The sequence below is a fragment of the Myiozetetes cayanensis genome, unplaced genomic scaffold (genome assembly GCF_022539395.1).
Source record: "Myiozetetes cayanensis isolate MyiCay16 unplaced genomic scaffold, myiCay2020 scf14, whole genome shotgun sequence".
Taxonomy (NCBI): domain Eukaryota; kingdom Metazoa; phylum Chordata; class Aves; order Passeriformes; family Tyrannidae; genus Myiozetetes; species Myiozetetes cayanensis.
Window position 1 is genome coordinate 13,958,700 of NW_026087048.1, and position 25,318 is coordinate 13,984,017.

Below are 25,318 nucleotides of genomic sequence, written 5' to 3' on the forward strand. Positions count from 1 at the left end.
AGGGGTTTGGTGTGTGTTGGGCAGGACCAGAGAAGCTCACAGTGCCTGATTTGCCCTGTACCGTGGCCTTTCCATGGCAGGAGCTTGATTCAGCAACGATTTGATTTTCTCCATATGATTTGTCATCAGTAAATGTGCTCTCCCTCCTCCCGTCACCAATGCCTGTTGTACTGCAGGAGCATCTCACACTCGAGCAACTGCAGCAGCCGCTGCTGTTGTTTTACTGCAGGGATACAAAGGCTGGGGGTGCCCCAAGAGGTGCTTTTGTCATGCATCCAAGTTGCAGAGCCAAGAGGGGCCACAGGAAAACGTGCTCTTTAAAAGCCATACCCAGGAGAGGATGGTTTGGCAAAAGCTTTTATTAGTTTCAGTAAATAGGTGAGCTGGGACGCATGGGAATGCAAATAAAACCAGGACTACTGAGCAGCCGTCGAGATAAATGAGCTCTTTCATCTCCTGTCTCACGCCCAGGAGCTGCTTGTCTCAGAGCAAGTGCTGCGTGACAGGGCGTAGGTTTGGGTACATTGACAGGACTCAGGTTTTCAGAACAGCACGTGTAACACAGCTGAGAGGAGGGGGAAAATAACACACAGTGCCCTGCAGGCTAACAGGAACGGGAGGTGGGTTGGCATTCCCTAATGCCTGCTAGGGAACAACCCAGCACCCCAAGCAGAGTTCATGTCGATGGCCTGAAGGCTTTGATCAATACATAGAATTCACAGAACGCTTTGGGTTGGAAGGGAACTTAAAGATCATCTTGTTCCAAGCCCCTTCCACACTTTCCACTAGGCCAGTTTGCTCAAAGCACCATCCAGCCTGGCCTTGAACACTTCCAGGGAAGTGTCCCACATCCGATTTTCCTCAAGCATCCTCTCTCCTTCCTGATCCCACCTCTGAACAGAAGTGAATAAACAAATGGAAACTCAGCAATTCCTCTGACTCAAAATCAATACACAGAGAATGAAGGGTGCAGGTCTCTTGCTCCTTCTGCCTGGGGAGAGGAAGCTGGAGTCTTGCGCAGGATTAGTGGTACATGGGCATCTGTGATCACTTCTACAGGTAAAAGAAATCAGTGGTGGGGAAACTCCAGCCATCGTGGTCCTCTGTGACTTCTCGTCATGCTGCAGAGCAAACCCTGCTTTGGCTCTGTACTTCTGGCACCCTCTCCTGCCTGGACTGATGCCTGTGGGCACTGGGAACACCGTGTACCTTACCACAGAATCACAGAATGGTTTGGGTTGGAAGGGACCTTGAAGACCATCCAGTTCCAACCTCCCTGACCATGGGCAGGGACGAGGTTGCTCAGAGCCCCATCCAACCTGGCCTTGAACACTGCCACGGACGGGGCATCCACAGCTGCTCTGGAAAACCTGTTCCAGTGCCTCACCACCCTCACAGTAAAGAATTCTTTCCTAACATCACCTCCCCAGGGCAGAGGAACTACCTGGACACTGGCTACAGCATTTCTGCTGGGTCTCTTCTTGCAGGGGATGTGGAAACACACAAAGCACACACTGCATCACGGATCCTGTCCTGTGAGGACACATAGCATCTCTAGTTCTCAGCCAAATGAGCTAAACCCCCGGTGTCTAGGATCTGCCAGAGACACTGAGCTATGTTAGGGGGTTACAGAAACTCTGTGCCATAAACCAGCACATGCAGCCCCCAGACTCCCATTTATCTCCTCTCCCAGGGCTGAAGTGGTGGAGAGAACAGCTGTGACACTTCCTCCTCTTCTAAAAGGATGAAAAGCCCTGTATGTGGCGGGGGGGAACCCAAGGAGCTGAATACCATTGTGGCCATCTGTCCTTCAGCAAAATGCAAATCTTGCTAAGAGGAGGAAAATAACTTAAAGAGTCCGGTGGATGCAGACCAGAGTGGAGATGATAAAGACAATGCAAACATTTGATCACAGGTTAAGGTTAAGGCTGTTCATTCAGACTTGGTGCAACAAAGTCAACAGCAGAAATACCAAAGGTGTGGGAATACATCAGGCAGAAAACTCAGACTCGAAATCAAATTTATTTAGAGAAAGAATGACTTCACAAGATGTTGATGCTGATAGCTAAAAAGGAAGATAAATAAAAGCTTGTTACAAAACCTAATGGTTTCCGGTAACTTACAGAAAAAAATGAATTTTACAGTCAACAACTTGCTCACTTTTTACATAATTACAAATTAACATACAACAAAATTAGGTTTTACCCTCTTTAAAAATCTTATTTCTCAACTTTTTTTTTTTTTATGGGTTCAACATGAAAATGCAAAGCTTCTTTTTTTTTTTTTTTTTTTTTAATAAGAAACAAACCAAAAGCAGAGGTATATCAGGTTATTATAATACACCTCAATGTTCTGGGAATTCCTCCAAGTGCATTCCATATTAGTACAAAATAAACACCAGGCTAAACTTTAACCATAGGCGAACCGAACTGGACATAAGATTTTTTATTTTTTATTTTATTTTTGAGTCAGTGTTTAATATCAATAGAGAAAATAGTAAAAATACTTCAGAGCACGGAAAGGATGGATATCTATAGACAGCTTAAATACATACAAAGCTCATAGCTGTATGCAAAGCAGTGAATGTTATCCTGTTCCCCCTCCCCCCAAGCAATGGAAGCTGAATATATTTGGGCAAAGCATCAGTGTCAGTGCAATGCATGTGGAAGGAAGGGCACGGAGCCCTGGAAATGCAGGTGGGAAGGGAGCTAGCATTACACTTCCCATCACTGAGGAGCACAAGGTGTGGAGATTTAGCCAGTTCAGCTCGCCTATTTTAAAAATTAGCTGCATCACCAGATGAAGAGTCATGGATTGCTGCCCCTTCTGACAAAAGAAATAGGAGTTATGCACAGCAGGGGTGATTTTTATTTGTAAGGGTGCCCTAAATTATGATAAATTCCCAAACCTGGCCAGCAGGCAGAATAATTTCCAGAGTTCTGTTTAACAAGGAATGTTTTGTGGGATTTTAGCAGATAGACTCCTGTGCCCCCTGCCCAGTCCTCCTTTGCTCTGTGCCACAGATATCCCAGACAGCTTCCTTGGAATTTGGCACCTGAAGAACCGCTTCTGACTTGGTGGCATTTGGAAGGACTGGAACTGAGTGTTTCAGCAACAGCTGCGAGATCAAGTAACTCAAGGAAGGTGCAAAGATGATTGGACTCTATGGATGCTCTTGGTTTGAAGGGCAATACAAATCCACACAAGTTCATGGCATTACTGTGCTTCCCAGCAGCGGTCACACCTCAGGAGGAAGGAGTCCACCCTCAGCACTGGTGAGAGCTCCTGCCCTGGGGATGGCACCTGAGAGGTCTCCCAGAAGCCTGGACAGTAAATAACTTGGTGCATGGAAAGGGCCTCACTTCACTTATTTGGATGTATCCCCCCGACATCTCCTTTGCTCTGAGCTTCTCCAGGGAAAAGGAGACAGAGGGCAAACCACTGGTGGAACTGCTTCCCTACCTGCTGTGAGGAAGGTGATGGTGAAGCTGGCATGGGCTTTCCCATGGGATACACCTGAGCCAAAAGAAGCCAGTTCTCTTGTCCTGCCATTCAACCCATCTGCAGTGGGACTGTAGTCAGATTGATACCCACTTTGGTCTAAAAATGATACCAGAAACTTGGCCCTTCCTCCCCTCTCAGGGTAAAGCCAAACCAAACCAGGAATACGCCTACTTGCAGTTCAGATTTTGCTGGAGACACAGAGGGAGGAGCAATGGCAAAACTGATTGTTTCCAGGTAACCAAAACAAAAAGGGACAAGACCAGTTCCATTTAAAGTGCTTTATGGCATCAAACTGACATCAAGTTACATGTTGAGATGATCACTTAATTTAAAAGCAGCTCAGGTCAACCCCACACAACTCCAGTAAGTCTCCTCACACCCTTTGCTACAGCTACTATCTATCACTGGGGTATTCTGACACCCCCAGCTAAAACTGACCACTTCTGTACTTCATCTGAGCCCACAATCCCACTTTCTCTGGACACTGAAATCCCTCCTGTTTGGCAGTGGCAAAGACCAGGCCAAGAAAAGCCTAGGAAAAGCAAATCTGATTTCTGCCCTCCATGAAACACTGGCACAAACAGGGTTTCCTCTTCTCCCTCCAACAACATGGGCTTTGCACAGACATTTTTGAACCTGCTCTGTGTCCCAGGAAGCCAATACAAAACAAGGTGGTTTGGGTGTTCCAAATGGGATCAAGGGACTGGCTCTGGGAACCAGACACAGCACCAGGCTGGGCTGAAGAAATAACAAGCTTTCAACAACTTCAGGATGGATGCCAGGTGTGGAACTGGAGCAAATGCAATTTTAAGGCCAGGAAGAGGAAAGGCTTTGGTGCTCTAAAGCTGGGACCATACTCCAGCAGACAACCCAAGGCAACCTGCAAGGATCAGAGCGGGAATCTGACTCTGGGAACTTATGCCAAGCCTTTCCAAAGAAAACCTGAGAGAGGAAAAATAAAAGGCTGAAGAGATAAAAACAAGCCCTTACCTTCCTAAAGGTGAAAGAAGAAGGAAGCAGTGTGGGAGGAGAGGCTCCATTCCAAAAAAGTGAATCATACTGTAACAGACATCCTCCAGGGACAAAGGTCTGTCCACCAGAGTTTAAGACACAAACAGCTTTGATATACATGATTTCTGGTCAGTGTATTTCTGACTCACACCTGTGGCTTCTGTCAAGGAACCACAGGGACCTCTGGAGATCACTTAGCAAATATTATTTTCACTTGGGGCACTGAATGCTCTTTTTGATTTGCACAGGTCAGGAGAGATGGTGAAGCCAGGCAGAGGCTCAGCCCTGCTGCCCTGGGTCACACATCTGCCTTTTGATGCCTTTCTCAGAGCCATGGGACATTCCTGTATTGTGAATCCAAGATGTGTTGGGACTGGGGAAAAGACAGTGGGATAAAATGAAAAGCTCATAGTGGCAAAAGCTGTTCCAGACTGAGGGGAACTCTCAGGCAAACTGGGGCCCTGATGGCTGTTCACACAACAGCAAATGAGCCATGCACTGCTTTGGTTTCCAAAAATTTCAGCTTGGCATATTCATGTTTGTAGATGTATAAATAATAGAGCAGAAGCTATTTTCTGAAATTGGTGGGTTTATTATGAAAAGGTAACACCACACCACCAGCACATTCCTCCTTCAGCTTCCCTGGGGTTCAGGAGAGGAGCTCCTTCCATCTCCCCAGAGAAGTGACCAGACCCTCAGATCACTGCAAGGCACTCCATGCTTTGCTTTTTTCTTTGCCTCCAAAAGGTATGAGAAAACCCAACCAAAACATTTAAACAAGGAAACTAACTGATAGGAGAAGCCTTGTCTGAAGTCACTGCATTTTTTTCTGAACTTTTTTTGGCCCAAAGATGCTCCGCCTTAAAGAAAGCTCTCAGTTGAAATTGTGTAACTCTGGGCATGGCATGAGCTGCAAAGCAGCACTGCCCAAACCCTGGTTTTGTAGGAACCAGGGAGATAAGAATATTTGGTTTACCAATCTTTTGGTAAGAAAACAAAACAAAAAAACCCAAACAAACAAACAAAAAGAAAAAGAAAAAAAAGGGGGAGGAAAGAGAAAAAACCCAAACCATCCCCCAAACAAAAGCAAAATGAAATAAAAAAATAAAACCAAGTAAACTCCTTTTAAAAAAAAGAACTCTTTCAAATAAACAGAAAGATATATACTTCTGCAAGCCCTGCTTGCAATAAGAACAAGCACCAAATAATATTTTAAAAAATCAAAATACAAATAATTTCAAACCTTTTTCCTTTCTTCCTCTTTTTTTTTTTTTTTTGAGTCTTAATAGTGTAGAGAGCTTCAAAAGCAAGCAGGTGCTTGAGGGTTCCTGCACTGACCAAGACAGCCCAGCCTAAGCATCCACCTCACCATCAACACTGCTGATACTCATCAGCACTAACTCTGAAAACTGCTGTGGGTTACCAGCTCCTCAGAAGCCAGAGAGCAAACTGAAATCAAACAACAGTGCAAGAAGAGAAACGGTTTGTTATTTTATAGAAAAAAAAAACAACTCAGGAAAGGAAATACACTTGACAGCTTCAAACTCTGAGCAAACCCTTGAGCTATTTTGAAGCTGGTGGCATCTTGTAATCATTTACAAATCCACTTGAGTTAGCTCTCCTGAGAGGGTTTGGAAGAACAATAATTTTGGAGAACAGTGTGGCTCTCTGCATTTCTCTTCCCCCACTGAACACATCCCTGTATTCAACAGCTGTACAAACACCTCAGTTGGCACAGGGAGAGCTGCCCTCGGACCTTCCCCTTCTGCTGATGACAACACAGGGATGCACAGACACTTTCACTCCTAGAGCCCACAGTGACCTGCCACGCTGGACCTTTGGACCTGTCCCACAGTGGTTTTGTCCATGAGAACATTTTTCTCCCCAGAAATGGTTACTAAGTGCATGGTATTGTACAGACATAGGGATAGGAGCCATCTCTTTGGAGTTGGCTTTGCTCGCAGCACACAGGCCCCTGACCCACGATGTCTCACCGAAGTGCTCTGAGACTGCTGCTGTCTCATTCTGCCTTAGAAAGGAGCAAGGGAAGCTGACATAATCCAGGGAAACAGAAGCCCAATGGTAACACGAAAAATGGGCTAAGAAAAATACAAATAACAGAACAAAGGTCCCTAAAAGCACATTTTTGAGCCATCCCCCCAGGAAGTCATTAGGCTTATATGGGGATGTCAAATGCAACTGGAGAACTCTTCCAGCAAAAAAGATAATCTTTGCTTCAGGAAGGAGTGAGCTGGAGCTCAAAGTGACTGTGTGAAAAAAAGGTTGTTTGGAGTTGTTCCCACTTGAACACTGTCTGTTCTGGCTCCCTGGGATCACCTCACCAGCCTACCAAATTTCTCTTTTCTGCACCATTTTCAACATACACAAAGATGTTCTACTTGGCTCTGGAAACAATTTGACATTTCAATCCTCTGCCCCATGGAAATCTTTCAGAATGACTTTTAGATTTTATTTTTTTTTCCTCTGAGTTGTTGTTTTTTAACGCTGTTACTGCTTCCTGATGTAAGGTACCCTTGTGAAACCATGAGCACAAAAGGGGTGTGCAGGTCACTGGCGTTACAATCAGAGCAGTAAGGGCAAGATATTTAATATCTACACGCTCCCTGAAAGTCATCAGGTATCATCTATGCCCATGGGCCGACCTTGGCTGTAAGCACATCCCAGTGGATACATAGATACATATATGTATATATACAGTATATCTATATATGCCAGTGTGTACGCACCATTTGCAGAGTCCTAATCTTTTGCTAAACGCTTGGTTTTGGTTATGTTCCCCAGAAAAAGGGAATTTGAAGGCACAGACCCCTTAAGGCTATGTTCTCTCATCCTTTAGCAGTAAGAAGAGACTGAAAATGTCTGATCCCAATTCACTTAACCCAAGGTTTGCACAGAGAGACAGCACTGTTTGCTGTGCAGTTCAGCCTCTGTGGTGAGAATTCACGCAAAACCACAGGAGAGAGGCCCTTATCCACCACTTAACAGACTTCATAACACGTTTTATTTAAAACCTCCAGATGCTTGTCCAGCGCAGGCACCAGCTGCTGCTGTGCAACAGGCAGGGGGATGTCCACGGTGCCAATGCCACGAGTGACCACAGGAACAGTCTGTGCTCAGCAGAAGATCTCCTCACCCTCTGGAGGTGCTTCTGACGAGTGAGAATCTGCAGCACAAGAAACAACAGGTGAGAATCACTATGGGAACACAGGCACAGAGCAGGCAGAGCGGGACTCCATGTGCACAGAAACCCCACTGTCTGCCAAAACCACTGGACCCCTTAGAAGATGTTCAGTCCCCTGAGGTGCCATGAATCACACCTTGTAATGGGTGAGCTTCCCTGTGCACAAGTTGGAAAGCATCAGTGAGTTAACATGGATAAAGCTGGTCAGCTGAGGGTGTGTGATCAAATTTCATGTGGGTCAGAGGTTTGAGGTGGAGATCTAAGTCCTAAGGCGATGCAAAACTGCCAGACAAAAAAACTGCATGGGGTTTGGTTTTTTTCAGGTCAAGAGGTAAGACAGACCAATTCGAGGGGAAGGGAGAGGCCATCAGAAGGGTTGTGGCTATCGCTTTCAAACTACCACAGAGCTAAAGAAGACATCAATGCTTCAGGAGCTCCAACAGCCAGGAGCACCCCAGCAGCAGCTCCTGAAAGCACAGACACCAGAGCAGAACATTTTCCTCCTTGAAACAGAGCATGCTGAAAAATAAACTGAAAATTCAGCCTGTGGAAGTTGCTCGGGATGGGACGGGAAAGGGGAGAAGCAACGAGGAGAAGGTGTCCCTCTGACAACACCAGGGACTGTGGAACAGGCAGAAAAGCCCCCAGAAGGTCATTTCAAGCTGGGAACTCCACTCATCACAGATGAGCTTCTCTATCCCTGTGTTACCATCCACATTTAAAGATAGGTTTTGTGCTTCCTCAAGTTTGCTGGCTGAAAGAAAACAGCCAGCTCAGCAACCCTGAAAACACACCTGTGACCTCCCCTAACACTCACCAGACTGTTGGGAGCGGTGTCCCCTGCCCTTTTTCTTCTTTTCCTTCTTCTCCTTTGGTTTGGCTAAACTGAAGAGGCGAGTAGGCATCTGGGTCTGTTCCTCAGCTGCCTTGTTAGTCTGGTTTGTTGTGCTAAGCAAATGGAAAGTGCTTTTCTCTTTGTGTGTCCTTGAAAGACTGTTCCTTTTGGGGGAGACAGACAGTTCTGCATCAAAGTGCCCTTGTTTAGGAAGGGAAGGGCTTTTCTGCTTGGAGGATTCATCAATGCTGGACTGGGAGGAGACTCTTGCAAGTTTCTCATGTAGACTGGAAACCTATAAAGGAAAAGTGTTTTATGAAAGAGGCAACAGAGAACCTGGATAGGAAAGGTGTCCCAGACCACTCATACAGACATCGTTCTTGTGAATATCCAGCCCATTCACCAGCTAAAACATTGTCCCTATCCAGGCAAAGCAAAGGAGAAAAGCCCTCCCTGTTTAAGATGAAAAAAACGATGCATATAAAGAGTAACACTCCACTATCTTTTGCTCCTACATGTACTATGCTATGTATCAACAAGCCAAGGGCAAATATTCCCTAAGATCTCACTACCGAGACTCACCCTGCATCGTTTGCACACACAGATGGTGGCAGGAGGCCAAGGAACAGTGTGCCTCTCCGGGAGGGGAACGCCAGCACACCAGAGCAGCATGTGTCAAAGGAAGCCTTCCCAAGCAAAAGATGAAAGCAAAAACATTTTTCCCGATTTTTTTTTTTTTTTTCTCCTAACGGCTGTCTCAGGATGTAATTGAGCTTGCACATTCAAAGGGAAGATCAAAACAACAGCCCAACAAAGCCTCACTGAACCCTCTATTAATAGCTCTGCAATGTCAGTAAGATACCTGCCTCGAAAAGGTGTTTCCTTCTCTTAAATCCCTTAAGCCTTGCAGGTATTTTACCTCTCAGCCTTTCCCACAGCATCCATGCCCCTCACATGTCTATGTGTGCTTGATGCTGGAACAGCTTCACTGGCTGCTCGGAAAACTTCTGGCTTGATCAGGAACTGGGTGGGAGGGAGCAGGCCCTCCTCTGGTGATTAGCTTTTCAGAGCGCACTGCTCCAAAATTAGTCCATTCAGGCACCAAAAATCATTTCCATTTGGCAATCCAACATTTATAAACTAATTTTGCTACAGCTCTAAGCTAATTACAGTCAGAATCAGTGAGTTACAAACAAACAAATGATCAACAGGCTTAAGGATGAAATTCAGCCCATGTTTTGCCAACGATGCTTGCTCTCCTCCCCCAGACTGCTGCACAGCTATAAAGAAACAAACCCCAGCTTGCTGAAAAATGCACAGAGCAGGATCTGGGGAGGGGGGGGTGTCTTTGTGCTTGTGGGCAGCCAGGCACCAGAAGGTTCTTCTCAGCAGAGCCAGGGACCTTTGCTCACTAAGCCACAACCGGACTGCAGGTGCCCAGTCTCTCCAGGACAGGGACAATGCCCATCTCTTTGCTAGATATTGAGAATGCTTTTGCAGATGGATGTCAGCACACAAACAGCCCTGCCCCACAGTTATCAGCCTCACAAGAGGCTTTTGTGACAGCTGGAGGGTGCAGGTAACCTGCAACGTTCAGGCTGTTTCTGAGAAAGATGTCTCCTTTGCCTTACTGTGCCCCAGAGCTCTGCCCTCATGGGGTGAAGGCCAATGTCAGGCAGGATCAGCCTCCTGGGATTGCCTGGGACATCTTCTCTAGGAGCCAGCCACCTCCTCTCTGCCATCCCCCACCACATGGCACACAGAAGTGGTGGCTGTTGTGGCCCCCCACTGCTCAGCACTGGCCAGGCATCCCAAATACTCCACGTTGCACCAACACTGGCAGTGCCTCAGCAGCTCTGGAGGTGCAAGAAACACAGCTCTGCACATCACACGCAAGGAAAGAGACAGTGTGAAATACCAGGTCCCCCGTGTCTAGGGCTGGGCTGGCACCAGTCTACCCCTGCAGGCATACAGCTGGCCCAGGAGCTGGCTGGGAGCTCCCTGCAGGGCTCTGCTTCCCGGGGAGCCTGGCCCTTGGCATCGTTTACCTGGTTGTGGTCAGGCTCCTGCCGCATCTGAGATAATCGCTCCATATCCTGCTTGAGCTGCACCTTCTCCCTCTCCAGCTGCTTCTGTGCCGTGCGAAGCCTCTCCAGGTCGAGCTGGTAGGCAGCCTTCTTCATCTGCAGCTCCTCTCGTTCCCGCTCCAGCTCCTGCCACCTTCTCTGGACCTGCTCCTCGCGCTGGGCCAGTTGGGCCTCCTGCTCTGCCAGTTCCTTCTCCCGGACTTCCCACTCCTTCTCTCTCTTCCGCCTCTCCTCCTGGTGCTGTGTCTGCTGCTTCTTCAGGTTGGCCAACTCCTGGCGCTGCTTCTCCAGGTTGCGCTGCTTCTCCTGCTCCAGCAGCGACGTCGGCCGGAAGAAGCTTCGGGTCAGAGCCCTCTCGCTCAGAGCCAGCTTCTGGTCCTCAATGTAGGTGTCCTGCTGTAGCACAACGCCCTGGGAGAGCAGGCACAGAAATCACTACAGCATCCTGAGAGGTTCACCTCTGAAAACCCCAGGGTGCTGAACTGAACCCCTTTGTCTCCCACCAACTCACAGCACGGCACTGCTGCCTTACAGCTGGGCTAGCACAGGATGCTGAAAAGCATCTCCCCCAGCATCTTCCCAAACACAGGTGAGCAGCTCATTCCCACATTCCCAGCACGCTGCTGTGGAGTATCCAGCCATGCAGGGATGTGACAGGTAGAGGAGAAGGGCAGACAGGGGTGAAGCACGACTGGCAGCTCGGGCAAACAGCAAGCAGAAGCAGGATGAAGGGCTAAGCCTACCTGCAAAGCACTGAGCAGCTTATGGAGGCTGGTAATGGTTTGGAGGACCTGCTGCGAGAAAACAAAAGCGTTGCTATTAGATCTCCCTGGGTGCTGGGGCAGGTGTACAGCACCCTCCTTCCCTCTGTGACCCACTACGGTCTGACAAGCTGTACAGCCATCCCTCTGGCACCTTCCTTTTCCTCACTCTTCTGCTGCAATGATTGCATCGTCCCCCAGTACATCCCTTGGACATCTCCCAGAGGTGCCTGGCATCACCTCCCTCCCTTCCCTAGCTGTCAGTGCAGCAGTTGAAGAAACATCTGCAGAGGCACTTCTGTGGCACAGACTTTGTGGCACAGACTTCATGGGAAGTCCCCGTTTGTCATTGCAAACCATTTCCCACAGCATCAGCTTGCTTAGGAACAAGCAAGAGTAATTGGAATGAAACCCAACAGTTCGCTTAAAAATTTCAGGAAAAGAACTTCAAGGGGTGAAAAAACCCCTAGAAATCTTAAAATGAATGTGGACTATTTGTACTGTTCTCCATCAGCTGACCCATACAAGTCCTACTGCCATTAGACAGAAAAGCTGCACTACAGCAGGTACACAAGAGCAGCAGGTGTGTTGTTGGAGGCTCTCCGAAAATACAGGTAAATGCAAACACCTTGTGCATCAACACAGAGCAACCTACTTTGGACTGATGCCCTATCCCCAAATTTAGCCTAGCTAAAATTTTCTCTGAATCTCTCATATCCTACAGTTATTTAAAGAAGAAAAACCACTGCAGTATTTGCAGTAGTGATGCGATAGCCAGTATTAAGAGAGCTGCTTCTTATTGTGCCATTAATGCTAATTGGAAGTTATGAATGTGTATCAAAGGGAGAATAGAAATCTAATTGCCCCAATTCACTGCACCTGCAACATAAAATTAAACTCTCTCTGTCTGCAGATGCACAATAAATACAGCCCTGTGCATCCTGGTGGTAATTAACCCTTGCTGCCTATAATCAGCACATATCATCCTGCTGGCAAGCAGATGACAATCAGTGAATTCCCTGCGTGAACATCCAAGGTTAAACAAATAAATGACACAGTGGGTTCAGCTTAATGTATTTAAAAGTCTAGATGCGCTTCAGCAAATGAAATGTGTTTTCTTCTACATTATCACTTATTGAGACAAATTCTCTTCCCACTTAAAGGAAGGAAACAGCTGAGCAACGGAATCAATTCTTACCTCGTTATTTCTTTTCAACATGAACATCAGATTAGCATTTCCACCCTACGACAAGATCACAAACTTAATATGAGGACAATGAGAAATCACAGCAAATGTAATTAGCTGAACTAATGACGTACCCATTAAACACCCCCTCCACCTTCCACTCTGAAAGAATTCACACGCTGTTTTTCAGGCAAGTTAAAATCATATACAATTAAATGTTAATTAGGCAACATTTTGTAGTTATGTGATGGATTGATCTGCAGCAAGAATAGGTGCAAGGTTATAGCTGACCTTATCATTTCAATGATGATGCATAATTAAACACATGCTTTGGCTGTTCTGCAGACAGATGGCAGGTAACTTGTGCCACTGAGGAATAAAACTGATTTGCACTAGTTTTCAAGTCAGGATTTTAGCTATAGCAAAGCAGTTTTGGTTGCATACTTGCAATTATATTTCATTTTTAACTTACTAGGACATTTCTAATTGTCAAGAAATTTAGGCATTTTTCAAGACTCTCTTGCAATCTGAACTCAGCAGCAGCAGACAGATAAACCAAGCCATACCTTCTTCAAAATGCTGTCTGATTCTGTTCTCCGAAGGTCCTGAGCCTCATCGCCTTCATCTTTCGCTCCACCTAAAGGAAGAAGCCAGCATTGACACTGGTTATTCAACATCCTAAACCATGGATGAACTTGCTGAAGTCTGAGACATTTAATACAGGAAACTCAAATGTTTCAGAAAAGGGGACACAGAGCTCTTGACACTTCAACTAAATGCATTTGCTCCCTAAATATACAGAACACATCAGCACTACCAGAAAAAGTGATGTGAATTTAGATTAAGATTGACTTTGGTTTCAGAGAACGTGCTGATAATTTCAGCACACTGCTATCAATTGGTGTTCTTTCTAGCCCCTGCACTGCCATCTTCTACCACGGAATACTTGCTGAGAAGACATGAGGCAGAGTAAGAGCAGATGGAGGATGATAACAGAATCATATCAGGGTATATTATTGCAGGTATAGTTTCAATGCCTCTCTTGTGCAAGTTAATTTACATCTGGGTCAGATACTGCTCTGAGACACCCTGTGTAATTCTATGCTAACAATTTACCATTAACCTCAGTTATCAGAAACCTGGATCTTCAAAGGAACACTGGACTTCTCTTTCTAACTTCCCCCTGGAAGGCTCATACCAGTGCTCCCAAGCAGGACTGAGCTGATCTGTGGGGACAGGAGGACTGTAACACTCCCCCTGTGCTGCCTTTCCGCTCAGGGGTGGCAAAGGAGTCACACAGACCTTCCATCCTCTAGCTCTTGCCAAGATTCCTGTACTCCCCTTGCCAGCTGAGATGCAGCCCATGGGAAAAACCTGCACCTGCAGTGGTAACCTTCCAACTGCCACTGTTTTAATGGTAAACAACTTTACATACACCTGAATCTGCATCAGTGTGAAAGACACCATACCTAGTGCAAAGGCCCTCTCCCCCCCCACCCCCCAGGCAGGCTTTGCTATTAAAGGCTGACCCTCAAGTTCTCCTAACAGACCTTCTCTCCTGCGCCACGTCCTGGGACCTTCCACCTCTTTGCAGGAGGAAACACCTCCCTTCTGCTTTGCTGGAGGGGAGAACGAAGGGGAGTCAGGTTATAAGCTTTGCCTGAAGTTTCACAGGTTGTGAACAGAAAAACTGGAGGTGAATGCCAGGTTTCATACCTCCTGGTCTCCAGCTGAACAAACAGGCCCTGCATTCTTTTCCCCGAATCTCCCAAGACCCTAGAACTACTGAATTACAATCTAATTCAGAAGAGGGTATTTCTACAGAAAACCTAGAGCTGGGCAACAAACAGCCTGAGGTTGCCCCATTCATCATTGCAACAGAGAGGCACAACCCTAAACAAACCCCTCCGGTGTGAATGTATTTGTCATTATAATGACAAGGCCTGTGAAGGGCTTTGCAGCTTTCCAATAGGGCTGGGAAAGCCTCTACATATTTCTCATGTCTGACTGTCTGGAGCTAACACTGCTCCTTTAATGCAGGAGGTCAGACGAGGTCCAACGATCCCAGTGCTGAGACAGACACCAGCACAGCAAAACTGGTTGTATTGGGAGCGTGAGCGAGACCACAGAGAAAGGAATTTGAGGACAGGGAAGTTTCTGATGACTTGGGCAAAGAAAGAGAGCATTGGGAAGCAGCCAACTATGCAGCTGAAATAAATAGTCACACATTTCTTTGGGAGAGACTTAATTGCAGGAATAACACATGCAGTTGTAGGTGGAAAACAAATGCATAGAGCGCAGAGACAGGGGAGAAGGTGTTCGATTCAGCAATATCCTCATCCATTTGCAAATGCAACAGCACCAGGCTCCTGCTGGAAGATAAGTGAAGAACAAAGAACAGAGCTGTAGATACAACAATAATAACACGAAGAAACTAATTTACTGAGAAGCCAAACACTTCCATGTGGCACACAAGAGTAAGGATGAGTTAGAGAGAACACAGAGAGAAAGGAGTAAAGAGTTCAGATGTTTAATCCCTGTGTAGCCACAAGTTCTCAGGTACCGTCATTCTACCTGTACGTAGGCTTTTTTCCTAATCTGTGATTTAATCTATCAACTATTACTGGAGAGGAGTTGTGAAACCCAAATCACCAGCTGAAGTCCTTCTGAAGCGAGAGGATATGACGACAGGTATTAAGAAAAAATGCTGATGTGCACACAGGTAACGACTCACCCTTGGAAGCGTTCATCTGATGACTGTCAAATCCTCCAAAAGTTTCCGCCCTTCTAGGAAGAGAGATGGGGCCAACTCCTCCTTCCTGTTCCATGGCAGTGCTGGTAACCTGCTGTCCGAGGGCAGTGCCCAGGCTCCTGTTCACCAGGTCTTGCAGCAGTTCAACTGATAAAAAAACAACAATGTCGCTGTTAAAGGCCACCTCAGGCTTGTGAGCTATTTCATCAGTGCCTGAGCTCAGGTCAGAAATTCACAACACTTGGCTGGCCCAAGAACCTGTGTTTCTGTGACAATGGTATAAACAGTACACATTGCCCCTGCAAAAACTCAGTCTGCCTGACCATTAACTCCAATTCCTGGAGCTCTGCACAGGCTTCCACCTCCCTCTCTTCCTCCAGGCAACCTGATATGCTCTGAAAACACCATCTAATAATTTTTAGCCTCTTCAAAAATCACACTGGAAAGCTGACTGAGTTTCCATCTACCCTTGCCTTTGTCAATGGACTTGACTGTCCCTTGCAGGCACCACAAGTGCCTGCTGGAACCCAAGTCCCACTCTCACATCTTGCTGAGACTGAAGCACAGCAAAAAGCCTGGATGGTCCAAATTTCAACCAAGGATAAATACTGTGCTGCTTCTGACCCCAAAGCAGGTTCAATGCATGGTTGTTCTCTGTGCTGACTTTTCTGCCTTCTTTCAACACCCATTAATATCTGCTTCCTTTCCTGATCCTCATGACCTGTCCCTGAGACAATATCGTGAGTAGCAGTATCGCCTCATCTGTGCTGTTATTTTGACAAAGAGAAGACTTCCCCTGAAAAACAGGTGCTTGAGAACTGATTCTTTCACTGAAGGGTCTGTTGGTTACTGTAATTTACATGTCACCTGACTGGCTCACCTTCATTTATTGCCGTTTTCATAATGGCCTCTCCTTTCGGAGCCTCTTCTGTGTTGGCTCTGAAGAGCAGCCTGGAGCCTGGCATCTCCTCCTGCACAGAACTGTCTGCCATGTCCCGGAAGATCTTCGTCTTCTCCTCCAGCAAGAGCAGGATTTGCTTATCCTTCTGCTGAAGTTGTTCTGTGGGGGTGAACAGAAAACAAGAGATGAAGACAGAAAATAAAAGCTTCGTCAAGGAAACCTGTGCGGTTCCTGAGATGCTGGCCCCATCTAGTGGAACCTGACGGTATGTGCTGGGTTTGGCAGCACACACTGATACAGCATGACCATGCCCTGCACAATCCATGCACAGCAGTGGCACCCAACAGGCTCAGAACAAAAATAATGCAGGGAAGGTGAGCCACAAACCAGGACTGCAATTATTTGCTAGATGCAGGGCTCTCAACCATTTGAAAAATAGTTGTCGTTCAACCACAAAACCCAACTCAAAAATTCCTCTACATTTTTCCAATACCACTCCCCAGCTCTGTCCCAGGCAGGATTTTTTACCTTTCAGTCCTCTCACTTTTGCATCAGACAATTTCTTTTCAAACTCAGACTCACAAGGGACTCCTTCGTCTTCATCTCTATCCCTGATAGGAGACAGGGATAGGCTTGATTACCACAGGAACACCACCATGTGCACCACCTGCCTCCCAAGAACAGCTGGGTAGCTTACATGGTGTTCATTGTGTCCTGAATTATCTGTATCCAGCCATTACGTTCTTCTTTGGAGCTGGCATGGACTTCCACCATTTCGGGATCTTTTCCACCCATGCTGATCAGGAACAAACCCTTCTCTTCATGAGCCACTTCCCGTACTATCAACTTCTTCAGAGAGATCACAGTGGATTTCTGGTCCTTTAGATGGAAAGAAATGGGTGAGGAGGGTGAACAGTGCTACTTTCCAGGTGTAAACTAATATTGGAAAGGTCACAATAAACTGTAGCACTACATCTCTCAGGTTGTAAACATTTTGTGAACCTATTGGCTAATTAAAAAATATCAATCATTTTAATGGGGTCAAACAACAGGGAATGGTTTGCTTTCCTCCAACAGTTCTGTAGGAAAAGTAATTTCACCTCATTTCATTTCAACAAAGAATTAATTTAGAATTGACTTTGTGGTTTTGTAAACTCTACCATATTTTGCTCTGATCTCACTTCCTCCTGCCCACGCTCTCCCTGTCATTAATATCACAGCTCCTTACACTTGGTGCAGCTTGCTAGTGCCTGCTTCACACGCAGTATCTTCATGATCTCTCTCTGGATAGAATAACATCTTGTTTTCAAATGCCACAAAACCTCTGCTGTTCTCAGAAGCTCACAGCTGACTCCTGTGTGAGAACTCGTGTGTAAGATGACATTCACTCTGTGTTACGGTGTCTGTGTAATCAGCCTGCTCAGTTACAACGCCCCTTTGCTGCTGTGTCATCCACACACGAGTCAGTCCCTTTGTGTGTTGTACCAGATGCTAAAACTGGGGTGATTTGGTAGGGGTCCACTAGCAGGACTTGTGTGCAAATCAGCCTCTCCTGTGTAGGGCACTGAGCCTGTGCAGAGGGTTGGTGGAACTGCAATAACAAATTAACAGCTTTCAAAATGCTCAAAGAGTGGAAAGGTCACGAGGTTTAGCCAGTCTAGACCATGCCTGGAAGGTACAGCCCAACCTACAGCCATTAGGCACTAGGTTCTCTTTAGCAGGTCAGTGTGCCCAGCCCTTGGCAGGGGCCTGCCTTCAAAAGCTAATGTTTTTGCTCTTGTGCATTACAAATATATTTCTCTGATGTTTATTTTCCAGCTGTTCTGTTGAATTTACTGCACTTGCACTTCAGCCCACCACCCCCCACAGCAGCTCACAATGCATTAGGATATTTCCTTCTCCTAAGGTTCATTTTTACAATGTTTGCATTATCTCCTTGCCCCCTCCCACCCTAACAACTGCCTCAATGTGCACAAACTGAAAAGCACAAGTGTATCGAGTGACAGGCAGCTTTTCAAGGCCAATTATCAGCTGTGCCAAGGCACCGCAGAAAGGGGAGGTGGGGCATGCAGACACGTTTTCCTGTCAGAAAGAATGGAGTCTGCTCAGCAAACAAAAATGTTGCAAGAAAATTGAGTTGTTTAGCAGAAAAATGGCTGGCTTTGCTGCACAACACACATCACGGGTCTCTCACATAGAAAAGGAAGAAGGAGATTAGGTCAAAGTCTTACCAGTGAGGCAAACACATACTTCTGGTCCTTCTCCTGAAGGAACACGAGCATGTCAGAGAGGAGAACAGCCTGGACTTCTGCAAAAGAAGAAGCATAAGAGTAAGTATAACCACACAACCCACCTCAAAACAGATTTCTTGTAATAACACCAGTTCTGGGGAGCATCAGGGATGGTTTTGCAAATGCTGGAAGCAGGATCATCCTCCCACTTAGAAGGAGGAGCAGGGGCAGCTCCGGGAGGTGCCAAGTCAGATTAGCTCTGAACTGACTTTGCATTAAGCAGAACAAATCAGCATCTGGAAAACCAGCAGGATTTGCTCTCGTCTGCCTGAGCAGGGGTGCTCCCCTCCTGCCACATGCTCACTAGCAGTTAAGACATGGGCATAACAGCAAAAGCCAGAGACGTTTACTCAATAGAGGCTCTGTTTTCTCCAACAATCAATATTTTAGCCCTTGAGCAAAATATCTGCACAGGAAGTTTTGGGTTTTATGGTTCTCCTGATGAGTGGTTTGCAGAGTGTAAATTATCATGCAATAACAACATTTGCCAGCTGCAGTTTCTTTCCCAGGAAATACTGACTTCAGGAGCCACCACTAATTCTGCTCTCAGACAAACACAACTCTTGTCGACTCCGAGGGGAGCCGACAGAGCCTGTGTGAGACACAGGACCTGGCTTTCTTTCATGGGAGAAGGAAGCACAACCTCAAGCCAACAGAGGATTTTAAATCAGTCTTTTCCCAGAGTGCACATACAGCTTTCCAAGTCTCCTAATGACATATCATAAAGTTGCACAGCAACTACCAAGTGTAATGCCCCACCCAGACCCCTCGGTACAAAGAGTTTTTGTGTACGGTACTTGGGAAATCTTGTGACAGAGAGGAAGCAAACCAAAAAGTTAAATCATCCCGTGGGTAAATCCTTCCATTCTGTTCTGGGAAGATAGGATCCACTCCAGAGAAAAGAACCAAGAAACTTCAAACAAAGCTGCAAAATTAAATCCAAGCTCTGTGAGGTTTGCAAAAGGTGGCCTTTGATTCCCTTTTTCTCTGCTCTGTGCACTCTGCAAGAGGGGAAATGCTAAAACTCTCTAAGAAACGTTCTTCCTCTAATTCTCTGTTCTGCATTTCAAATCCTGCAAAATAGCCTGAATATAAGAACAAGCTGCTCTCCCTGGGTCTGCAGCTTGCCTGCACGACCTGCTTTCCCTAGGAGTTTGCACTACAGACATGTTTATGCATCTCTATAACTAAGAAATGCAAATGGAGCCAGTGCTTATCACAGGATTTCACAACAGCAGCATAACTTGCTTCATCAATCATCTAAAGGCAATAGTAGTCTCGGGTGCCTAGAAATCATCTGTAAACTTCCTGTTTCCAAAACCTCGAAATAAATCATACCCTATATGGAATTCCATGTTATTACTGCGGCCCTGCAGTGATAACAGCACAGTACCAGGCTCCCAGTCCCCATTCATGCCCACAGACCATAATTTAATCAGCTAATGCTGGAGGGAGAGAAGGGAAGCCCAGCCTTCCTGCCAAGCCTGGGACACAGCCCTGACTGCTCTTACTGTTGCCATGGTCCCAGCTGAAGGAGACTACTGGGAGAGTTAGTGTTTAATTCAGGGGAAAATTTCAGTTCACAGCACCTTAAAAAAACTACTTCCACCTAATAAACAAAAAGCAATTCAAGAAAACACTGACCCAACAAGAGGCAGCTGCAGGGACACCCGAGCCTCTCCTAAACAGTTTGCATCAGCAGAAGGCAGGACAGTCTTACCTTTTAGCCGTCCAGCTGCACTTCTTAGTGAAACAGGCCCATCTCGGATGAGTTTCCGATGCCTCAAGTCCTCTCTTGCAAACATCTGGCCACTCTTCATCCTCATGATGGACTTGCTGTCCGTCCGGTTGTAAATCTCACCAAGACGCATTTTCTTCTCGTAATTGCTGACCTTGCTGTTGACTGCAGCAATCACATCTTTAACGAGGTTTAATGACTGAGTCAAGTCTTCATGTTCCACTTCGTTTTCTTTAAAAAAGAAACAGAAGGACCTCGATTTCACTTCATCTTTGCGGAGCCTTAACTTCCCAGTTTTACTTCCTTCCTTCCTCTTCTCCCTCTCAAATTCCAGCATTATAACTTATATTTAAACTTATTATAACTCATATTTAAATGAGATGGGATGCATTTTTTCCCCCTTAAGGAGTTTCACAAAACCTTTCACATATACGTGGTTGAGGTTGGGGACTATTCCAATATGCTTTGTATTTGACAGAGTATGGATGAAATATACAAATTGATCATATATTTTATCCATTACCAAAATAAACAAGCTAGGAAACTTCGGAGTCTAAGCATGTTGCTCCATAACTAGCTACAGACAGACTTAACCAAATCAAGGTACCTGAACAACTAATCCTAAATGGAGATATGGAACTGAGTTATCTCATTACAGCTGAAGAGACAACAATGACTGGATTACTTGGTAAGAAAATCTGCTTCATCTGAAAAGGATCCAAAGAATTTACACTGGATGAACAAATACACGCTTAGAATAAAGGAACTGGTCCCTACCTTTGGTGTACTGCAGTATCCTTTGTAAAAGGACTGGGTACTTTGTGATTCTCTGCGTTACCAACAGGATACATTCAGGAATTCCAAGACGCCTCACCAGGGAGCTGCTCATTTTTTTCTGAGGAATAAAGGTGAAAATTTCATTTCTGTAGCAAAACGCTCACCAGAGTGCAAGAAGGAGAGGCTTTTTCCATTCACTATGTCTGTCCTATCAGGTCCTACCTTGACAAATGCCTGAAACCGCTTGTCCTTTGAGTACAGATCCTTAAAGTAATTGACTGCCTCGTTGTGATGCCCGCAGAACTTGCCGTATGTTTTCTTCATTCGCTCGGCACTGTCACCAGAGAACTGCAAGACATGAGACACAGAGCTCCAATCTGCACCGAGCTCCTGGTGTGATATCCCAGCAGTGCCTGCCAGCCTCTCAACAGAATCTGATGAAACTAAATTAGTCCAAGGCATCCTAAATCAAGGAAGCAGATCTCTAGAAAGTAAAAAGAGCCAATATGGGGAATTTACTGAGTTCACACCTACAGCAGAATTTGGGATTCTACTCACCGGGCTTAATAGCCAAGAAAAAAAAAGTCAAAACAGACAAAAAGAAGGCAGAAACCACGGATAAAGAAAAGCAAAATGACCCACCCAAAGTTAAACAGCAGATCAGTAATGTAGCCAAGAGACACACTGAGCATATTTTGCTGTGAGCTCCTGCCTACACTCCAGGCTATGGTCAGACTGTTTTGTGCCTGTCAGCAAATGCTTCTCTTTCCCACAAAATGAACTAAATTAATTTTCAACAGTGGACCTTCGTCTGAAACAGCAAAAAGTGCTTAAAAAAAAGCAGAGGTGGAGATTCTTGCATGTGGGAAGAGTAAAGGTGCCATCAGCTGTGATTATCTGACAGGCACAAACAGGAGGGAAGGAAAAGTGCCTGGTTTCCAGCTGTGTTCTCAGAACTGCAAGCATTTTCCAGCACTTACTTGATTCACTAAGATGTCACCTATCCTCTTGATAACAAAGTTCTTTTCGCTTTTGTCTGCCAATGACTCCTTCTTCCTTTCCAGAATCCGCTGGAAAAAGTTACTGTGGATTTGCAGCAAGTTTTCCAGGCAGGGAAAGATCTTGTCAATGACTTGTTGATCATACTGCAGCTCCTTCAACATCGCTGCGCTGTACACATCGTTCATGATCTTCAGGGTGCGGACGTGATGCATTTCTGTCTGCATTAGCTCTGTGTATAGGATAGGGACAAGGTCAAAACCAAGGTCACTGTGGAGTTCATGGGTTACAGCATAAGAAATTTTCTCTGCCATGAGAAAGCTCTTCCATAACTGGGCTTCTCTAAGTGGTTTCAGAAAATTTCATGTCAGCTACTGAAACATCCATCAATAGTTTCATGTGTGAGAGAAACAGTTTCATGTGTGAGAGCAGGGCAGAGGAGTCCCACAATAAAGAGCTTTGGACACTGAGGTCTGAACCTTCAGCCCTGGTGTCTGCTCCTTACTAACTCACTGCCAGCCTCAGCATACTGCCCTTTTGCCGTACAGGATGGCTCCTGAACCTGTCAGGAGAAGAATTCCTGGCTACCTGCTCTGCTGTAACTGAGTTTAAATGTCACCAGCAGACAAACAAGGAGAAGTAGTTTCTGGGAATTTTTGATGGCTTCTGGATATGTGAATTGCAAAAAGAAAGCTTTCACAGAATACATTACATTTCTAAGAACTGCAAGAATGAAATTGGCTTCTAAGGAAACCAAGTCAATGTTTCCTGACCTAAAGTTCACTGACCTAAAGGGTCCCAAATCAGTGCGAGTGGGAACATCAAGAAGCTATGTAAAACAAGTGACAAATGAAGATGCAGGTATCTCACCATAAATGACATCTTGCCGTTTGACAACATCTTTGTTTTGCTGCTGTAGGAACTTGCTGTCCACTACTTGGCTCCAGGACTCTGCCTCCAGCTGCTTGGAATCTAATTCCAGTTCTCCCATGAGCTGTCCTTCATTCATGTCTGCACCTTCACAAAGCAATGTCAGTGCCATAAAGATGGGGGTAACTTGTCCTATTTGAGATTCCTGTCTATTCATTTAGGTTTAGGCTTTGTCTGTCACAACACAGAAATGACACACATTCTCCTTTCCCGACACAAATAATCATGTACCACATAAGGACCAGGCTATGAAAAGCACTTTTAAAGATTATTTCTTAGTTGCAAAAAACTAGTTCACCACTTTCACACAGACAAATTCTAGCTCAGATAATGTATTCTGAACCTGCAATGCAACAACATCGCAGATGAAAAACCACAGCAGAAGAGGAAATGTTTTTCCCTGAGCTAAATTCCAAGTAACTCAACTGTAACTGAAACCTTCTAAATGTTTTCCCACAATTTAACAAGCTAAAGTAATTAGTACGTGGGGCTTTTTTTATCATGCTGATATTCTAAGATTAAAATAAATGCACTTTAACTGTCCATCAGAAAGGAGGACACTTGCTGAAAATGGATTCTGTGTTTCTGGAAAGCAGCATGGAAACCTTCCTTTTGCCATAAATGCCATGGGGATCTCTTACCTTCATCAACCAGTGACTCCATGGATTCATTCACCCGGCTGATTTTATGTAAGGAGTCTGTTGACTGTGACAGGAATTTCCAAGTGTGTATTAAGTTGTCATCGTTCCCAACTCTGCTGAAAAACAGAACGTACAATATTGTTTATGGCATAAAAAACCCAGCCAAATGTACTTTCAAATAACCAGAAGAAATGCATTTTAAATACAAATTGGAAAAAAAAAGCCAGCGCTGCACGATTACATACAGAAATGTGCTTTTGTTAGTTGTTTTCTAACTACCCACTGGGGCTCAAGAAGCTGTAAGAGATACCATTCTGAGTGCTGGTGCTTCTATAAAGAATCACACCTGAGGTTTTATGGTTTGGATAACTCCATTTCCACTACTTTCCATTTTAGTCACATCCCATCCTCACTGCCCTACAAAAAATGCAACACCAAAGGCTATATACGAGTCCTTATCATTAGCTCTGAGAAAGGTGAGAAAAATGGACTGAAATAAGTCTCACCATGACTAGCCAGGGCATCCAAACTGCCCAGAACATGGCAGTCCATGCTACTGCCTCATGTGTAGAAATGCTCAAAATGCAGGTAGGGTAGGAATCATAAAACAGATTTTCTTCTACGATTTTTTAAAAAAATTAATTACGTATAATGCAGACCGAAAACACCAGGCAGACTGCAGCTCTGTGCCTTCACCCCTACTGTCATGGACACTAAAGTTAATACCATACCTGAACTGCAAATGTGTGCTTGCACAGTATTCAGCCCAAGGCAAGGGAATTTCCTCCTGGATCCCAGAGCATCTCTAAAATGTGGCCTTGAATCTAACCAGGCCAACTCAGATTCCTCTGAACTCAGGCCATGACTGGACTAAACCAGACAATCTGACTGTGCACAAGACACCTGATGGTATCATACATAACGTGGCTATTTCTGGCTTTGTGAACCTCTTCTGTACTTTTAGCACAAATCACAGTCCATGAATCTATTTTCAGTGAGATCTGCATTTCTTCATGTTCGCAGCATCAGGTAACACACGGGTGCTCAGGTGTCCAGGGAGAAACCTTACCCTGCAATGTTCTGTATCGAGACACTTTTAGAAAGTGCTGTAGGCTGCTGTGATGACCTCCTGTTGTTGAATATTGAGGTGACGGTGCTTTCATCAGGAGCAAGGATTGCGGAGCGAGGGCGCTCCTTGGGCTGTGAGCCTGCAAGGGAAGGGTGGGAGAGGAGTCAGCCCATGCAACCGCCTTAACCGCTGCTAACTGTGATGGTGGTGATGACTTAAAGGATCCAGGCACTAAAATTCACTTCCTTTTCCTTCCAGAATCATCACCAGGGGATCTCAGCAGTTAAAAACGGCCACAGGAAGGAAAGAACACGGACCCCTGTGCAGAACTGACTGCACTGCACTATGCTTAAAATTCCTAGGTGGGATCTGCAAGTCCAGAAACATATACTTGGGAAACTGAATTCAATTTTATGTGATAAATAATCATATGTTTTAATCTACTCTGTTGCTTTGTCACTCCCTTCAGCCTATAATTATATGTACCTTGCTGCTTCTGGTCAAACTTTTTGACATAGGTTTCTCTATCAGTATGTACCACAGAGAAAAGATAATCCTATTTCATGCCTATTCTTTTCCCCTGGTCACACTGCTCTGCAGTGCAATGTGTATCTCAGCAAAGTCAGGAAAAGTT

At 45.5% G+C, this 25,318-nt stretch overlaps 1 protein-coding gene across 19 annotated transcripts in view; it reads right to left on the reverse strand.

Moving 5' to 3' along the window:
- Positions 1 to 2,270: 2,270 nt before the first annotated feature.
- Positions 2,271 to 25,318, reverse strand: part of AKAP13 (A-kinase anchoring protein 13) — a 212,696-nt gene continuing 189,648 nt past the window's right edge. For 11 of the 19 annotated variants that reach the window (XM_050309179.1, XM_050309185.1, XM_050309181.1 and 8 more), the window contains 19 exons: positions 24,685 to 24,823; positions 23,616 to 23,731; positions 22,915 to 23,061; positions 22,026 to 22,276; positions 21,268 to 21,393; positions 21,046 to 21,163; positions 20,251 to 20,499; positions 18,471 to 18,547; positions 16,937 to 17,118; positions 16,768 to 16,850; positions 16,219 to 16,398; positions 15,321 to 15,485; positions 14,137 to 14,205; positions 13,153 to 13,223; positions 12,599 to 12,643; positions 11,383 to 11,433; positions 10,601 to 11,050; positions 8,535 to 8,847; positions 2,271 to 7,699 (listed from right to left, as the gene is read on the reverse strand). In XM_050309179.1, coding sequence (XP_050165136.1) covers positions 7,650 to 7,699; positions 8,535 to 8,847; positions 10,601 to 11,050; positions 11,383 to 11,433; positions 12,599 to 12,643; positions 13,153 to 13,223; positions 14,137 to 14,205; positions 15,321 to 15,485; positions 16,219 to 16,398; positions 16,768 to 16,850; positions 16,937 to 17,118; positions 18,471 to 18,547; positions 20,251 to 20,499; positions 21,046 to 21,163; positions 21,268 to 21,393; positions 22,026 to 22,276; positions 22,915 to 23,061; positions 23,616 to 23,731; positions 24,685 to 24,823 — 2,882 coding nt within the window. In that variant the 3' untranslated portion in view covers positions 2,271 to 7,649. The remainder of the gene's footprint in view (positions 7,700 to 8,534; positions 8,848 to 10,600; positions 11,051 to 11,382; positions 11,434 to 12,598; positions 12,644 to 13,152; positions 13,224 to 14,136; positions 14,206 to 15,320; positions 15,486 to 16,218; positions 16,399 to 16,767; positions 16,851 to 16,936; positions 17,119 to 18,470; positions 18,548 to 20,250; positions 20,500 to 21,045; positions 21,164 to 21,267; positions 21,394 to 22,025; positions 22,277 to 22,914; positions 23,062 to 23,615; positions 23,732 to 24,684; positions 24,824 to 25,318) is intronic. The other 8 variants (XM_050309189.1, XM_050309183.1, XM_050309194.1 and 5 more) reach the window with 5 other exon arrangements.